This window comes from Anomaloglossus baeobatrachus, chromosome 1 (genome assembly GCF_048569485.1).
Source record: "Anomaloglossus baeobatrachus isolate aAnoBae1 chromosome 1, aAnoBae1.hap1, whole genome shotgun sequence".
NCBI classification, from domain to species: domain Eukaryota; kingdom Metazoa; phylum Chordata; class Amphibia; order Anura; family Aromobatidae; genus Anomaloglossus; species Anomaloglossus baeobatrachus.
Genome location: NC_134353.1, coordinates 422,287,865 through 422,301,163, shown reverse-complemented (window position 1 = coordinate 422,301,163; position 13,299 = coordinate 422,287,865). Strand labels below are relative to the sequence as shown.

At 39.3% G+C, this 13,299-nt stretch overlaps 1 protein-coding gene across 1 annotated transcript in view; it reads right to left on the bottom strand.

Annotated features, from left to right (window-relative positions):
• Positions 1 to 2,672: 2,672 nt before the first annotated feature.
• UBXN6 (UBX domain protein 6) overlaps positions 2,673 to 13,299 on the bottom strand; it is an 82,163-nt gene continuing 71,536 nt past the window's right edge. The window contains exons 9-11 of the mRNA XM_075352601.1: positions 11,593 to 11,723; positions 10,288 to 10,433; positions 2,673 to 4,032 (exon numbers count right to left, since the gene is read on the bottom strand). Of these exons, the coding sequence (XP_075208716.1) occupies positions 3,904 to 4,032; positions 10,288 to 10,433; positions 11,593 to 11,723 (406 nt within the window). The 3' untranslated portion in view covers positions 2,673 to 3,903. The remainder of the gene's footprint in view (positions 4,033 to 10,287; positions 10,434 to 11,592; positions 11,724 to 13,299) is intronic.

The window sequence follows — 13,299 nt, the reverse complement described above, 5'->3', positions numbered from 1 at the left end:
TGCTTTAACTCTTTATTGCACATTTCGCTGACGGAAAGATGGCAACTCATATTCAGACAGAGCCTTACATGGGGAAAAAGAGCTCCTGCACTAGTCATTAGGTACTGTCACACATAACGAGATAGTTAGCAAGATCGCTGCTGAGTCACTGTTTCTGTGACGCAGTAGCGATCCCGTTAGCGATCTCGTTATGTGTGACATTTACCTGCGATCAGGCCCCTGCTGTGAGGTCGCCGGTCGTTGCAGAATGGTCCAGGCCATTTTCATCAAAGGCGATGTCCTGCTGGGCAGGACACATCGCTGTGTTTGACACTGTGTGACAGGGTCACAGTGACGGCTGAGATTGTTATACAGGTCGCTACTGCGACTAGTATTGTTCCTGCATCGTTGGTAAGGTCTTACTGTGTGACATCTCACCAGCGACCTCCCAGCGACTTACCAGCGATCCCTATCAGTCACATCATTTTCGGGATCGCTGGTAAGTCGTTGTGTGTGACTGGGCCTTTAGGCACCTTACAGGTCTATTGTTTACTGCTCAAACAAACTTGCTAATTATTTTATGCTAATCCCCCAATGCTGATACATGCATGAAATGATGGGAACTGTATTCTTTTAGTATTGTTCTCCCCCTTTGAGAGAAAATCTATTGTATTTGTAATCCCTTTATACTGATACTACATATTTAATGGCGGCAACCTTACCTATTGAATAGTTATTTTGCATTGGTTGGAGGCTTGTAGCTCTAACTTGCACTTGCTGTACTGAATCGATGTGCATCTTGATATCAATTTAAATGCAACTATTAATTTGTGCAATCTTAGGAGATGTAATGAACAAAATTTGTTGACACAACCACTCGATGGCAATACTGCTTTCATTAATTTTTGTATGAATTTTCTAATCTTTAATCTTTCACATATCTTGAGACCTCTTTTGTGTATTGCTAATCTTCTGTTTCCATGGGTCCGCTCCACTTTTTCATCTGAGGTCATTTATTGGTTTGACATAAAAATGTTATTTAACTCTAGTGTTCTAATGGTACATTGTGTTTGCTAACTGTGTTAGAAGGCTAATGGATGTTTAGAAATCCCTTGTGCAAGTATGTTAGCACAGCTGAAAACAGTTTTGCTGATTAGAAAAGCTGTGAAACTAACCTTTCTGTGAGCTAGTTGAGAATCTGGAGCATTACATTTGTTGGTTCCATTAAACTCTCAAAATGGCCAGAAAAAGAGAACTTTCATGTGAAACTAGTCTATTCTTGTTCTTAGAAATGAAGGATATTCCATACGAGAAATTGCCAAGAAATTGAAGATTTCCTACAACGGTGTGTACTACTCTCTACAGAGGAGAGCACAAACAGGCTCTAACCAGAGTAAAAAGAGAAGTGGGAATCCCCGCTGCACAACTGAGCAACAAAGACAAGTACATTAGAGTCTCTAGTTTGAGAAATTGACGCCTCACAGGTCCTCAACTGGCAGCTTCATTAAATAGTACCTGCAAAACGCCAGTGTCAACGTCTACAGTGAAGAGGCGACTCCGGGAGCTGGCCTTCAGGGCAGAGTGGCAAAGAAAAAGCCATATCTGAGACTGGCTAATAAAAGGAAAAGATTAATATGGGCAAAAGAACAGACATTGGACATAGGAAGATTGGAAAAAAGTGTTATGGACAGACGAATTGAAGTTTGAGGTGTTTGGATCACGCAGAAGAACATTTGTGAGACGCAGAACTACTGGAAAGATGCTGGAAGAGTGCCTGACGCCATCTGTCAAGCATGGTAAAGGTAATGTGATGGTCTGGGGTTGCTTTGGTGCTGGTAAAGTGGGAGATTTGTAAAAGGTAAAAGGGATTTTGAATAAGGAAGGCTAGCACTCCATTTTGCAACCCCATGCCATACCCTGTGGACAGAGCTTGATTGGAGCCAATTTCATCCTACAACAGGACAATGACGCAAAGAACATCTCCAAATTATGCATGAACTATTGGTATTTTATCAGTAATGGAGTGGCCAGGCCAGTCACCTGATCTCAACCCTATTGAGCTGTTGTGGGAGCAGCTTGACCGTATGGTACGCAAAAAGTGCCCATCAAGCCAATCCAACTTGTGCGAGAGGCTTCTGGAAGCATGGGGTGAAATATCTCCAGATTACCTCAGCAAATTAACAGCTAGAATGCCAAAGGTCTGCAAAGCTGTAATTGCCGCAAAGGAGCATTCTGTGACAAAAGCAAAGTCTGAAGGAGAAAATTATTATTTCAAGTAAAAATCATTATTTCTAACCTAGTCAATGTGTGGACTATATTTTCTATTCGTTATGCAACTTTTTGCTAAATAAAAGTATGATTTTTCATGGAAAAGACAAAATTGTCTAGGTGACCCCAAACTTTTGAACGGTAGTGTATATATATTGTTGGATTGGCTAGTAAATGGGTACAGTGCATTCTAGTCACTACATTTATGGAGGCCATATTGGTTTACATTAAAACCTTGTGGTACAAAAAGCCCCCCCTTTTGAATATTTCACCTCTTGAGCGGCTTCCTTTATGCGCATGTAGGCAGAGACCTGTCAGCGAGCGGTGAGAATCCATAGGGGACCTGCTTGTACAACTAGTCTGTCATGCAGCTCAGTCCCCAGCTTCTATTAAAAGTATGTGATTTTTATCAGAAAAGCGGCAGCTTTTCAGCATGAAACATAATAATAATTTTTATTTCTACATATTGTGCAGGACTTTACAATTTCGAGGGGCCATGTACAGACAATGTTAGACATTACAGAATAATGCAATTCAACATATATCATGAGTTAGGTTCCTGTTCACAAGCTTTAAATCTATGAGGAAATAGGGGAGGCACAAAAGGTGAAAGGTAAGTGCTTTTATTATATGGCCGAATATTCAATATAATAAATAGGGTATTCACATTTCGCTGCATGAATCGGTCACCAGCCAGTATGTACAAGTACAGATACAGAAATATATTAAGTGCATGGAGGGTGTGTAAACAAATGATAAAAAGGATAAGATTTGTAAGAAAATATTGTAACGACAAAACGTAGATAAATTACATATATAAGGTGAGGAGTAATGCGTTTTTAGGGATGCTTAAAGCTGTGGGTATTGTAAATTAATCGACTTGTCTTGGGAAGTGTGTTCCAGAGAATTGCCGCAGCATGTGAGGGGTCTTGGAGACAGGAGTGGGAGGTTCGGATACATACCTGACTGTGATTAAACAGCTAGTGGCTCATACATGATGCCCAAGGACTGGACAGCAGGTATCAGCTGACAGGTTTCCTTCAAGCTTCACTAGAATCGCTTCTCATGATGTCTTCTAATCCAAACACCACCACTGTGCAAGCGAATAACAGTATTTTAATTGGATTATTTGACTTGTCTATTAAATCCACAACCATACATCATCATCACTGTCCCCATTGGGGCTCACAATCTAAACTCCCTGTAAGGATCTCTGTGAGAGGAAAACAGAGTACCCAAAGGAAACCCACACAAGCATGGGGAGAACATACAAACTCGTACAACAATATGATCCCTATGGCTGTAGTGACTTTAATACCAGCTAAACAATTACTGGAAATTACAGGGGCAAATCTGTATCTTGGAACGGTTGATAGCATTTAAAGGAACAATAATAAAAGTAAGATTTTAAAACACAAAGAACGATTGGTGGAAGAAAGGAATCCTTTTGCCTTAAACATTATGTAAATAACTTTTTATACTTAAATTATGTATAGGTGTCTATAAAATAAAAGCAATTTTGCAGAAGAATACACTGTATATACATATATATATATATTTATACAACAGGCGCTAAGAGACATTTCAGTGACATTATCATCCAATTATATATCTCTTCTGGATAGTATGTGGAAAACGTCTTATTGTCATACGGTCTTATGTAAGAGTGTTTGCACGGGATAGCAGATCTTGTTTCAGCATATTCTCGGTTTTATATCCATCGGCAGCCTCCATGTCAGCCAAGATTGCTTCATCCCATCGGAATGATAACAGTGCGGATGGAACCTGAAAACATGAATATTCATCAGTGGAATGTAAGGCTTAACGTATTTATCTAGAACTGAGCTGTAGCATGATCATCTTTTAGTTGAACACATTCCCATTACTATAAGTCACAGCATAACATTAAGATATACCATCGAGAGTTTGGCTGGTGGAACCCCCTACAGCTCCTGCAATGATTTCTCCACATGTCTACCACACAGTTCACTCCGCAGTGGATGGTTGGGGGCTTGTGTAGCTAACGATCCAATCAGATCTCAGTTCATTATTTTCAGTGAGAGGCCACACACTAATCATATGCCATAACATTATGGGATGGGAAAACCAGCTTGCCATACAGAAAATATCATACAGGGAGTCTTGTATTACACCTTGGAATAATGCGCACTTCTTAATACTCCTATCTAAATTATTTTTTTTTTTTCAATAGAACTCATTTGCAATAAGTTTTAATAATCCTGATTTATATTTACTGAGGACCTAGCGCTTCTAAAAAAAAAATATATAAAAAACAGTGATGGAAGATAAAATTCTAAGACTTTTCTCAAATAAGTCATTAGCAAGTCAGATGATTTCCCTTAGATTTCTCCCAGGATTTAAATGTAATATTAAACAGAGTTTACCCAAAATCTGGTGATATTACAGTTTTGCAAAGGTAGGAGAGACTCCGATTCTACACAGAATCTGGGTGTTTATTATTGTACTCACTTATACAGTGTGTCCACCACCATTAACTTGAGAACGGCGGCAGCTATAGGCATAGAAGTGGTGTCTAGGTATAGTAAAGTAACCATGCGCTACGCAATGAAACCACCTAGAGCGCCACCTGGTGGAAAACAACGGAGTTAGCATTTTTATCTCAAACGGAATCAGATAGAGAAAAAAAGTGAATTACAAAGTTGTAGGGCATCATCAATTCAATACGAATCGACACCTTGCATACAGAAATGCTATGATATGAAACCCATGACCCCCCCCAAAACATTGAATGCTGGTCACGCATATGGCACTCATTTAACTTTGATGCTCAAAGTGGCCACCGTCAGCTGCAATGCACATCTGGACTCTGGACAGTATACTGTATCTTGCTGCACGTTGTGCAATATGGTAGGTGACACGTTTGCACAAGCATCAGTGATACGTCGTCGTAGGTCCTGCAATGTAGGTGGATGGGTCGCATACACCTGCTGTTTGATGTGACCTCACAGAAAGAAGTCCGCAGCCTTGTGAGTTTTACACGTTCTAATCATAGCATTTCTGTATGCAAGGTGTTGATTTGTATTGAATTGATGATTCCCTACAACTTTGTAATTCACTTTTTTTCTCTATCACGTTCCGTTTTGAGATAAAAATGCTGTTGTTTTCCAGCAGGTGGCGCTATAGGTGGTTTCATTGCGTAGCGCATGGCTAATTTACTATACCTAGACACCACTTCTATTCCTATAGCTGCCGCCATTCTCAAGTTAATGGCAGTCGACAGGATATGGGTGGACACACTGTATAGAGCGATTAATTCCACAGCGCCTTACAGAATGGAATCAGATCTTATAGGATTTGGCCTGTTTCGCCATTCTGACGAGTCGCTCCTCTATAAGATACAATGTACATTAGTAGAATCACTTTGCCTACTCTTCTCAAATTCTACAAAAGTGAAGTTTGGGGCTCAGTGATGGCTTATTTTTCGCGTATTAGCTGATGTTTTTAATTGCACCATTTTTGGGTAGATGTGATGTTATTGCATTTTAATGCAATATTGCGGTAACTAAAAATTCGTAATTATGGTGTTTGAATTTTTTTTCTCATTATGTTATGTGCCGATCAGATTATTTGATTTAATATTTTGATAGATCAGATACTTCTTAACGCTGTGATACCAAATATGTGTATATTTTTTAAAATTAATATTATATATTATTTTATTTTCAGTGAGGCAAAGTGGGGGAGATTTGAACTTTTACGGATTTTTTTCATATTTTTAAAAACTTTTTTTACTTTTTTTTAATGATCTTAGTAGTCTCCCTACGGGACTTTATCACTGCATACTTGCTTCTCCTGATCAGAGCGATGCTTCAGTATCGCTCTGATCAGAAGAAATGCTGTGTTACTGTGAGTGCCGGCGCTCTGCCAGCATTCACAGGAAACACGTCATGGCAGCCACAGGTGTCATCATCTGACCCTCTGACCCCACGCTACCATGCCAACTAGTTAGCGACCCGTGATTACGTCACAAGGCTGTCAATGGCGGCGGGGAACAGTGCAATCACCGCCGGATCACTATATGTATAAAAAAAAAACCTTATTAAAAAAATAAAAAGCACAGAACGCATTTCAGCTGTGTCCACTGTTATATATGGAGAGTTTAACCTCTTCCTATTTTTACCTTCATGAGAGCACTCTCCACCTGGCTTTATCTCTCTTGATTACCTTTAGCCAGAACTCTTTTTGGAGGCGTTACCTGCAGCCTGCCAGGTCGGTTGTGCCTAGCTGACGTTCTTTCACATATGTTGCACGGAGTTGTCCCTGCCATGAACAACTCTACCAGCTGAGAATTTTCACTTTGTTCCCTTGGTCCTATGTATTATTCTTATACTACTGTCAGATCGCACTTCCTTCTCTCTATTTCCAGTATGGTAATAGAGGAGGAATGTGCAGAACACCTAATCAAACTGACAGTATCACTATCAGAGGTAACATCACCATGCAGTGACTGTACTGAATGATGTACCATATACTCCATAACACATCACCAATACACTTGAAGGAGGCAATGAAGAACAATTTGGTTTGATAGTGCAGCAGCCTGGATGACTGATGCCAGTGGTTGTGATGCTATGACAAACGTTTTTGTATTGCCATAATCTGTGGTACTAATGTTTTACTTTTACATTACCCCATCCATTGCTGCTTTTTTTATCATTTTATTACTAAACTGGAACTTTTTTTGTTAAACCATATTTCTCACAATCCCAAAAAGTACCAACCAAAATATGCTAAGTACACACCAAAAAAACAACAGTGGCAACAGGTCGCAGTATTGTTGTAGAGTGTACATAAATGAAATTAAAGTAATAAAACAGGCAGACAAACATTCAGTACCGTTTGAGACTGCCTCACAAAGTGTGCGTGCTACAGATTTAAGACTGTATTTTTTCACTTCTGTTTTGTATGTTTTATAATTTCCACCTTCCCAAAAAGAAGCAAGCAAGACATTCTAGGTAAAATTAATAAGAATAGAACAGCAGCCAAAGGCTACAGTACTGGAATTATGTAAATGTACATCTAGGTCCAGAAATATTTGGACAGTGACACAAGTTTTGGCATTTAGCTGTTTACCAAAACATAGTCAATATACAGTTATATAATCAATATGGGTTCAAAGTGCAGATTCTCAGCTTTAATTTGTAGGCATTCACATCCTACTTGGAGTAAGGGTTTAGAAATTACAGTTCTTTAATTTGTAGCTACCTCATTTTGAAGGGGCCAAAAGTAATTGGACAATTATAGCAAAAGCTCTTTAATTGGCTGCATGGGCTACTGCCTCATTAAAGGAACCTGTCAGGTGTAATATGCAGCCAGACCACGAGCAGTTCTGGGTGCATATTGCTAATCCCTGCCTAACTGTCCACGTATACACTAGCATAGATAAAGACATCTTTAGAAAAAGTATTTCTAAAGATCTTTTTATCTTATGCTAATGAGTGCAAGGACTAGTCGCAAGGGCATTAGTTCCTGCGCTTATTCCGCTTTCTTCTCCGCTATTCAATCCAGCATCACCAGCGGTGATGCACATACCTGTCCGCTGTCACCGCTGATCTGAATGCCCAGCACTTCCTGTCATGCACAGCTGGGTGTACGCATCTCGGCTTCAGAGGTCTAGTCAGCATGACCGGAAATGCCGGGAGTGCAGATCAGCGGTGACAACGGACACAGTTACGCGCGTCACCACTGATGACACTACATTGAGTAGCATGCTAAGAGGGCGTAATGAGCGCTGGAACTAACACCCTTGCGATTAGTCCCTGCGCTCATTAGCATCTCATAAAGATCTTTAGAAATACTTTTTCTAAAGATCTCTTTATGTGTGCTATTAAATTCAGAAACTGTTAGGCAGGGATTAGCGATATGCATCTAGAACTGCATGTGGTTCTGGGTGCATATTGCGCCTGACAAGTTCCCTTTAAGCCATCATCAATTAAGCAGATAAAAGATATCGGGCTGATTCTAGGTGTGGCATTTGCATTTGGAAGCTGTTGCTGTGAACCCACAACATGCCTTCAAAGGAGCTCTTAATTGAAAAGAAACAGACCATTATTAGGCTAAAAAAATAGAAGAAATCGAGCGCACTGGTGAGCTTGAGAACTCAAGAAGGCCTGGATGTCTACCAAAGACAACAATGGTGGAGGATTGTACAATCCTTTCTATGATGAAGAAAAGCCCCTTCACAACATCCACCTAAGTGAAGAACAGTCTCCAGGAATTAGATGTTACAGTATAAGTCTACAATACAGAGAAGACTTCATGAGAGCAGATACAGAGGGTTCACCACAAGATGCAAACCATTAATCAGTCTTGAAATTAGAAAGGCCAGATTAGACTTTGCAAAAAAAATCTAAAGAAGCCATCTAAACAAGAATAACCTTTACTAGAATGATGGGAAGAAGAGTATGGGGAAGGCTTGAAACGGTTCATGATCCAAAGCACACCACATCCATGTTCCAACACATGGTGAACTCAGTGTGATGGCCGGGCATGCATGGCTTCCAATGTCACTGGGTCTCTAGTGTTTATTGATGATGTGACTGAAGTCAGAAGCAACCGGAAGAATTCTGAAGTTTACAGGGCTATACTTTCTGCTCAGATTCAACCAAATACAGCAAGGTTGATTGGATGGTGCTTCACAGTACAGATGGTCAATGACCCAAAATATACTGCTAAAGCAACACGAATGTTTTTTTAAGGCAAAGAAGTGGAATATTCTGCTATGGCCGTGTCAATCACCAGATCTCAACCCCATTGAGTATTTAATTCACATGCTTAACACGAAACTTAAAGAAAGACCCACAAAAAAGCAACAACTGAAGTCAGCTGCAGTAAAGACCCGGCAAAACATCATAAAGAAGGAAGCCCTGTGTTTGGTGACGTCCATGGCTTCCAGACTTCAGGCAGTCATTGCCTGCAAAGGATTCTCTACACGGTATTAAAAATGAACATTTTATTTATGGTAAAGTTAATTTGCCCAATTACGTTTGAGCCCCTGAAATGAGGAGGCTTTGTAGAAAAATGATTGTAGTTCCTAAACGTTTCACAGGATATTTGTGTTCAATCCATTTAATTAAAAATGAAAATCTACAGTTAAATTGTTTCATTTTCAATAAAAAAAAAAAATAGTGGCACGCAGAGGCGAAAGCACAAAGATTCGGTCCCTATCCAAATATTTCTGAATCTAATGGCAAGTCAACAATAGACTAAAATAGCGAGCGCAAATAATCAGTACGGTTTGTGACATGCATTTTTTGGAAGGCAGTTACAGTTCATGTTTTTTCGGTTTTTCCAGTTTTGGCAACTTGCTTCTGCAGAAATGCACAAAATATGTGACTACCACTATACCCGCACTTATTATGAAAGCACCTACTGCAAGCTATGAGGCTCTATCTACCCTCCTATTGCGCTCCCTATACATGAAATCTATCACCCTCTTTCCCTCACACACTAATCATCTTCATGCTGTGCTGTCACACACTATCTGCAAAGTTTCTTCACTGTTTTATGGCCACGCTGTGTGATGTCCTCTTACTATCCAGAATTACACCACAAAATGGCTGCTGCATTTCCTTCTTCTGTAATTACAGACGATGAAGGACCCTCTAGTTTACCATGTGATAAGCCGCCAGGCCCATGATCCTATACTCCTATTCTGGCTAATGTATTCTTCTACAAAGGTGGTGGCCATTTTAGGTGATCCAGGCTAAGGCAATGACATATTGTTTGAATTCACTGGGTGCAGCAAGTTCCTAAGAATTGAAAATGTATTTGATTTGCTTAAAAATCGATTTGCTAACCTCCAATTACTACCCGTTAACCACATCTTATTGTTTTGTTTTGTTCTAACATTGACTCAAACTTACCTAAAATTGAAGATAATTATTTATGCTTATGCAAAATTTAACATCTGCCAACTAATATCAAATTCGGTCAGTGAAAAAGCATAAATGACACCAGAAATGTTCCATTTTGCTACACAAAACAACTGTTACTTACCAAACCACACTCAGCAAATGTAGCCTGTTCATCTTCCAACTTCTGACCACAAGGAGAAATAAGCTCAAAAGGAAGCCAGTCATTCTGCAGATGCTGGCGAATAAAATCAAGCAAAACAGATAAGCGTTCTAGGGGATAGAATAGACCTGAAATTACAGAAGAAATGCAATCAGAGGGTATATCGTAGTAACATGGAAATGCTTGCTGTTCCTCAATGTCCCATAGCTGTGCCGAGAGGAGGACCATGCATGGTCACCTCTGTGTGGAGATTGGGATGCACACAACTCTGATTCAGTATAACCAAGTAAAAGGCTGACAAGACGTTGTATAAGATTACGAAAACATGACAGCTGTCTTCCAAAAATGGCTCCACAAATGTCCAAAGGTTGTGGAGCTGCAATGTCAGATACAATATATGGACAAGTGTGACGCAGTTTTTGGAGGAAAAAAAAAAGCTTTGGAAATGTTTTTGATCTTGGCGCTTTCTGTAGTCAAACTGACTAAAGGTTTTAAGTATGAGTCCTAAGATTTTAACCCCTTCACCACCCAGCGATTTTCCGTTTTTTCCTTCTCTTCTGAGAGCCATAAAGTTTTTATTTTTCAGTCAATCTCACCATATGAGGGCTTGCTTTTTGCAATATGAGTTGTACTTTTGAAAGACGCCATTCATTCTGCTTGAAGGGGAGGAGGGGTGTCGCAGAGCATTGCAGCTAGTAAATTGGTAATAAAGCCAAAATACATCCTAATTTTACATTCATGCCACAAAGTGACAAATCAATGACACTGAAACTACTGCATATTCCCATTAAAGCGTACCAACATTATTCCCGTTAAATAGCTTTTTAAATTAATAATGAATTAATAGAAAATTATATTCTCACGATGAGTTCCTCTGTATGTTAGTACGGTACAGCAGTCACTCAATTTAAATTTTCCTTTCCATTTTGTTTTACATTTTTTTTATTGATTTTACTAGTTTCCCTAGGGGACTTTACTACTGTGCAGTCCATTCTCTTCTCCTGATCAGAGCAATGCTTTAGAACTGCTGGTCTCCTGTGAATGTCGGCGCTTTGCCGTCTCTCACAGGAAGTGATTCGTCGTCATCTGACCCCGCGCTGTCATGGTCAGACACGAACATTACACAGTACATAGCAGGGAAAAAATATAGAAGATTATCTCATCACAGGAAAATTTATTTTTTTTTAAATATATCCAATTGTAGAGCTTATTATTTCAGGATCTATAGATTAAAATCTACTAAGTTTCTTGGAACAACCCCTTTAATATCCTAAAGTCTCTTCTAACCTTGTAATATATAGTCATCTGGAAATCGGATTCTTAGAACAGTATATTTATATTTCTTTATTTCATTTCTTTCTTCTCTCTCCCGCATCGCTTTTGTCCTGAGCATGGAATCTTGCTTTAACTTCTCTGTCCTATGATTAAGATACAAAAAATATTGATTCAATATTAGGTTAAATGTTAATTCAACATTAAACATTCTAACAATAATGCTAAACAAATCAATAAGACAATAGGCAGAGTTGTCATCTGTCAATGTAGAAATTGTACAGATCCTAAGCAGACTTAATGTGTAAACGTCGTTTTAATGTTTGTTTCATAAATCAATAGTGCACATGAAAATAAGCAACTTTGTAATAAATTTTAGCAGGGGCGGAGCTCTGCGTCTAGCTCCTCCTTCTGCCTCTAGCTCCACCCTTGTAATAGGATCTCATCAGCACCACCTGCCATCTCCTATCTCAGTAATGGGTAAGTCTTCACTCAATACAGATTTTACCTCAGAATTGAGAATATGGATAATGACTGATCAATTCCAGCAGATTTGTCTGATAAGATTTATTAGAAAGTTGCTTATTTTCATCTGCACTACTGATTTATAAAAAACAAACAAAAAAAACAAAAAACAATGGTTACACTTTAAGCCCCCATACACATGAGATGGACGATCGTTCGGCTGAGAGTCATCTTTTCTGTATACAGGGAGAGATGGCTACTTCTTGCCCATACACATTAGCTAGACCTCATATAAAATGGTATATCATCCCCATAATGAATGATCCTAGTCTTATTTAGTAAAATTAACAATTGTATATTTGAAGCGTAGAACGTTCGTAATAGTTAAATCAGTCAGGTGTGTTGGATTTTTTCAGCATTATCTGCATCATCAGGTGAAAAAAATCCAGCATTGTCCATCACCGCCTGCGATATGTTCTTATCTCCCATCTATGGGGAATAAATAGAAGGGAGTATGATGCCAGGATCACATTACACAGGGCTTGTTGTGATGAATCCGTGGAAATACACGCTATAAAAGCTGTGGACACAATAAGGAAATAAAGTTTTCATTTAAAATCTTAAAGTTAAAAAATATTTGGAACTTCAGAAGAAAAGTCACAGTGTATTTACCATTGTATAACAGTTTGAAGAAAAACTAATAAAAAATGATCTAGAGCATAATATGTGCAATAGGAGCACATTCACACTGGAGCCATTTCACAAAACCCAAGAGAAAAACACAAAATGACCATATACCTTAGAACAAAGTGAACAGTAATAGCACATGTGAATAATGTAGGGTAGCCAGCCAACACCATTTGATCAAAAAGTGCCAAGGCCATCCCATCGAGACATGGTGTACCTAGTCAGGACAGTCCTACTCCAATATTAAAACCTTACCTTGCATAAGTGACATCAATGTGAATAAGGCCACTTTCACATTGCGTTTTTACTTACGTTCACTGGTCCCGTCGGGGCATCCATCTAAACCTCCCCTTTCCCCCGCAAAACGTGTTTCGGACACATTCGCCGACAGGGCCATTTACTATAATGGAGCAGACTCTGGTAACATGTGCTTTGTCTTGCACCTTTTCGGGCATATACGTTTTCTGCATTTGGACATCCGAACATAGTCTACTACGTTCGGGTGTCCGCCTGCAGAAAACGTATATGCCCGAAAATGGTGCAAGGCAAAGCACACGCTAACGGAGTCTG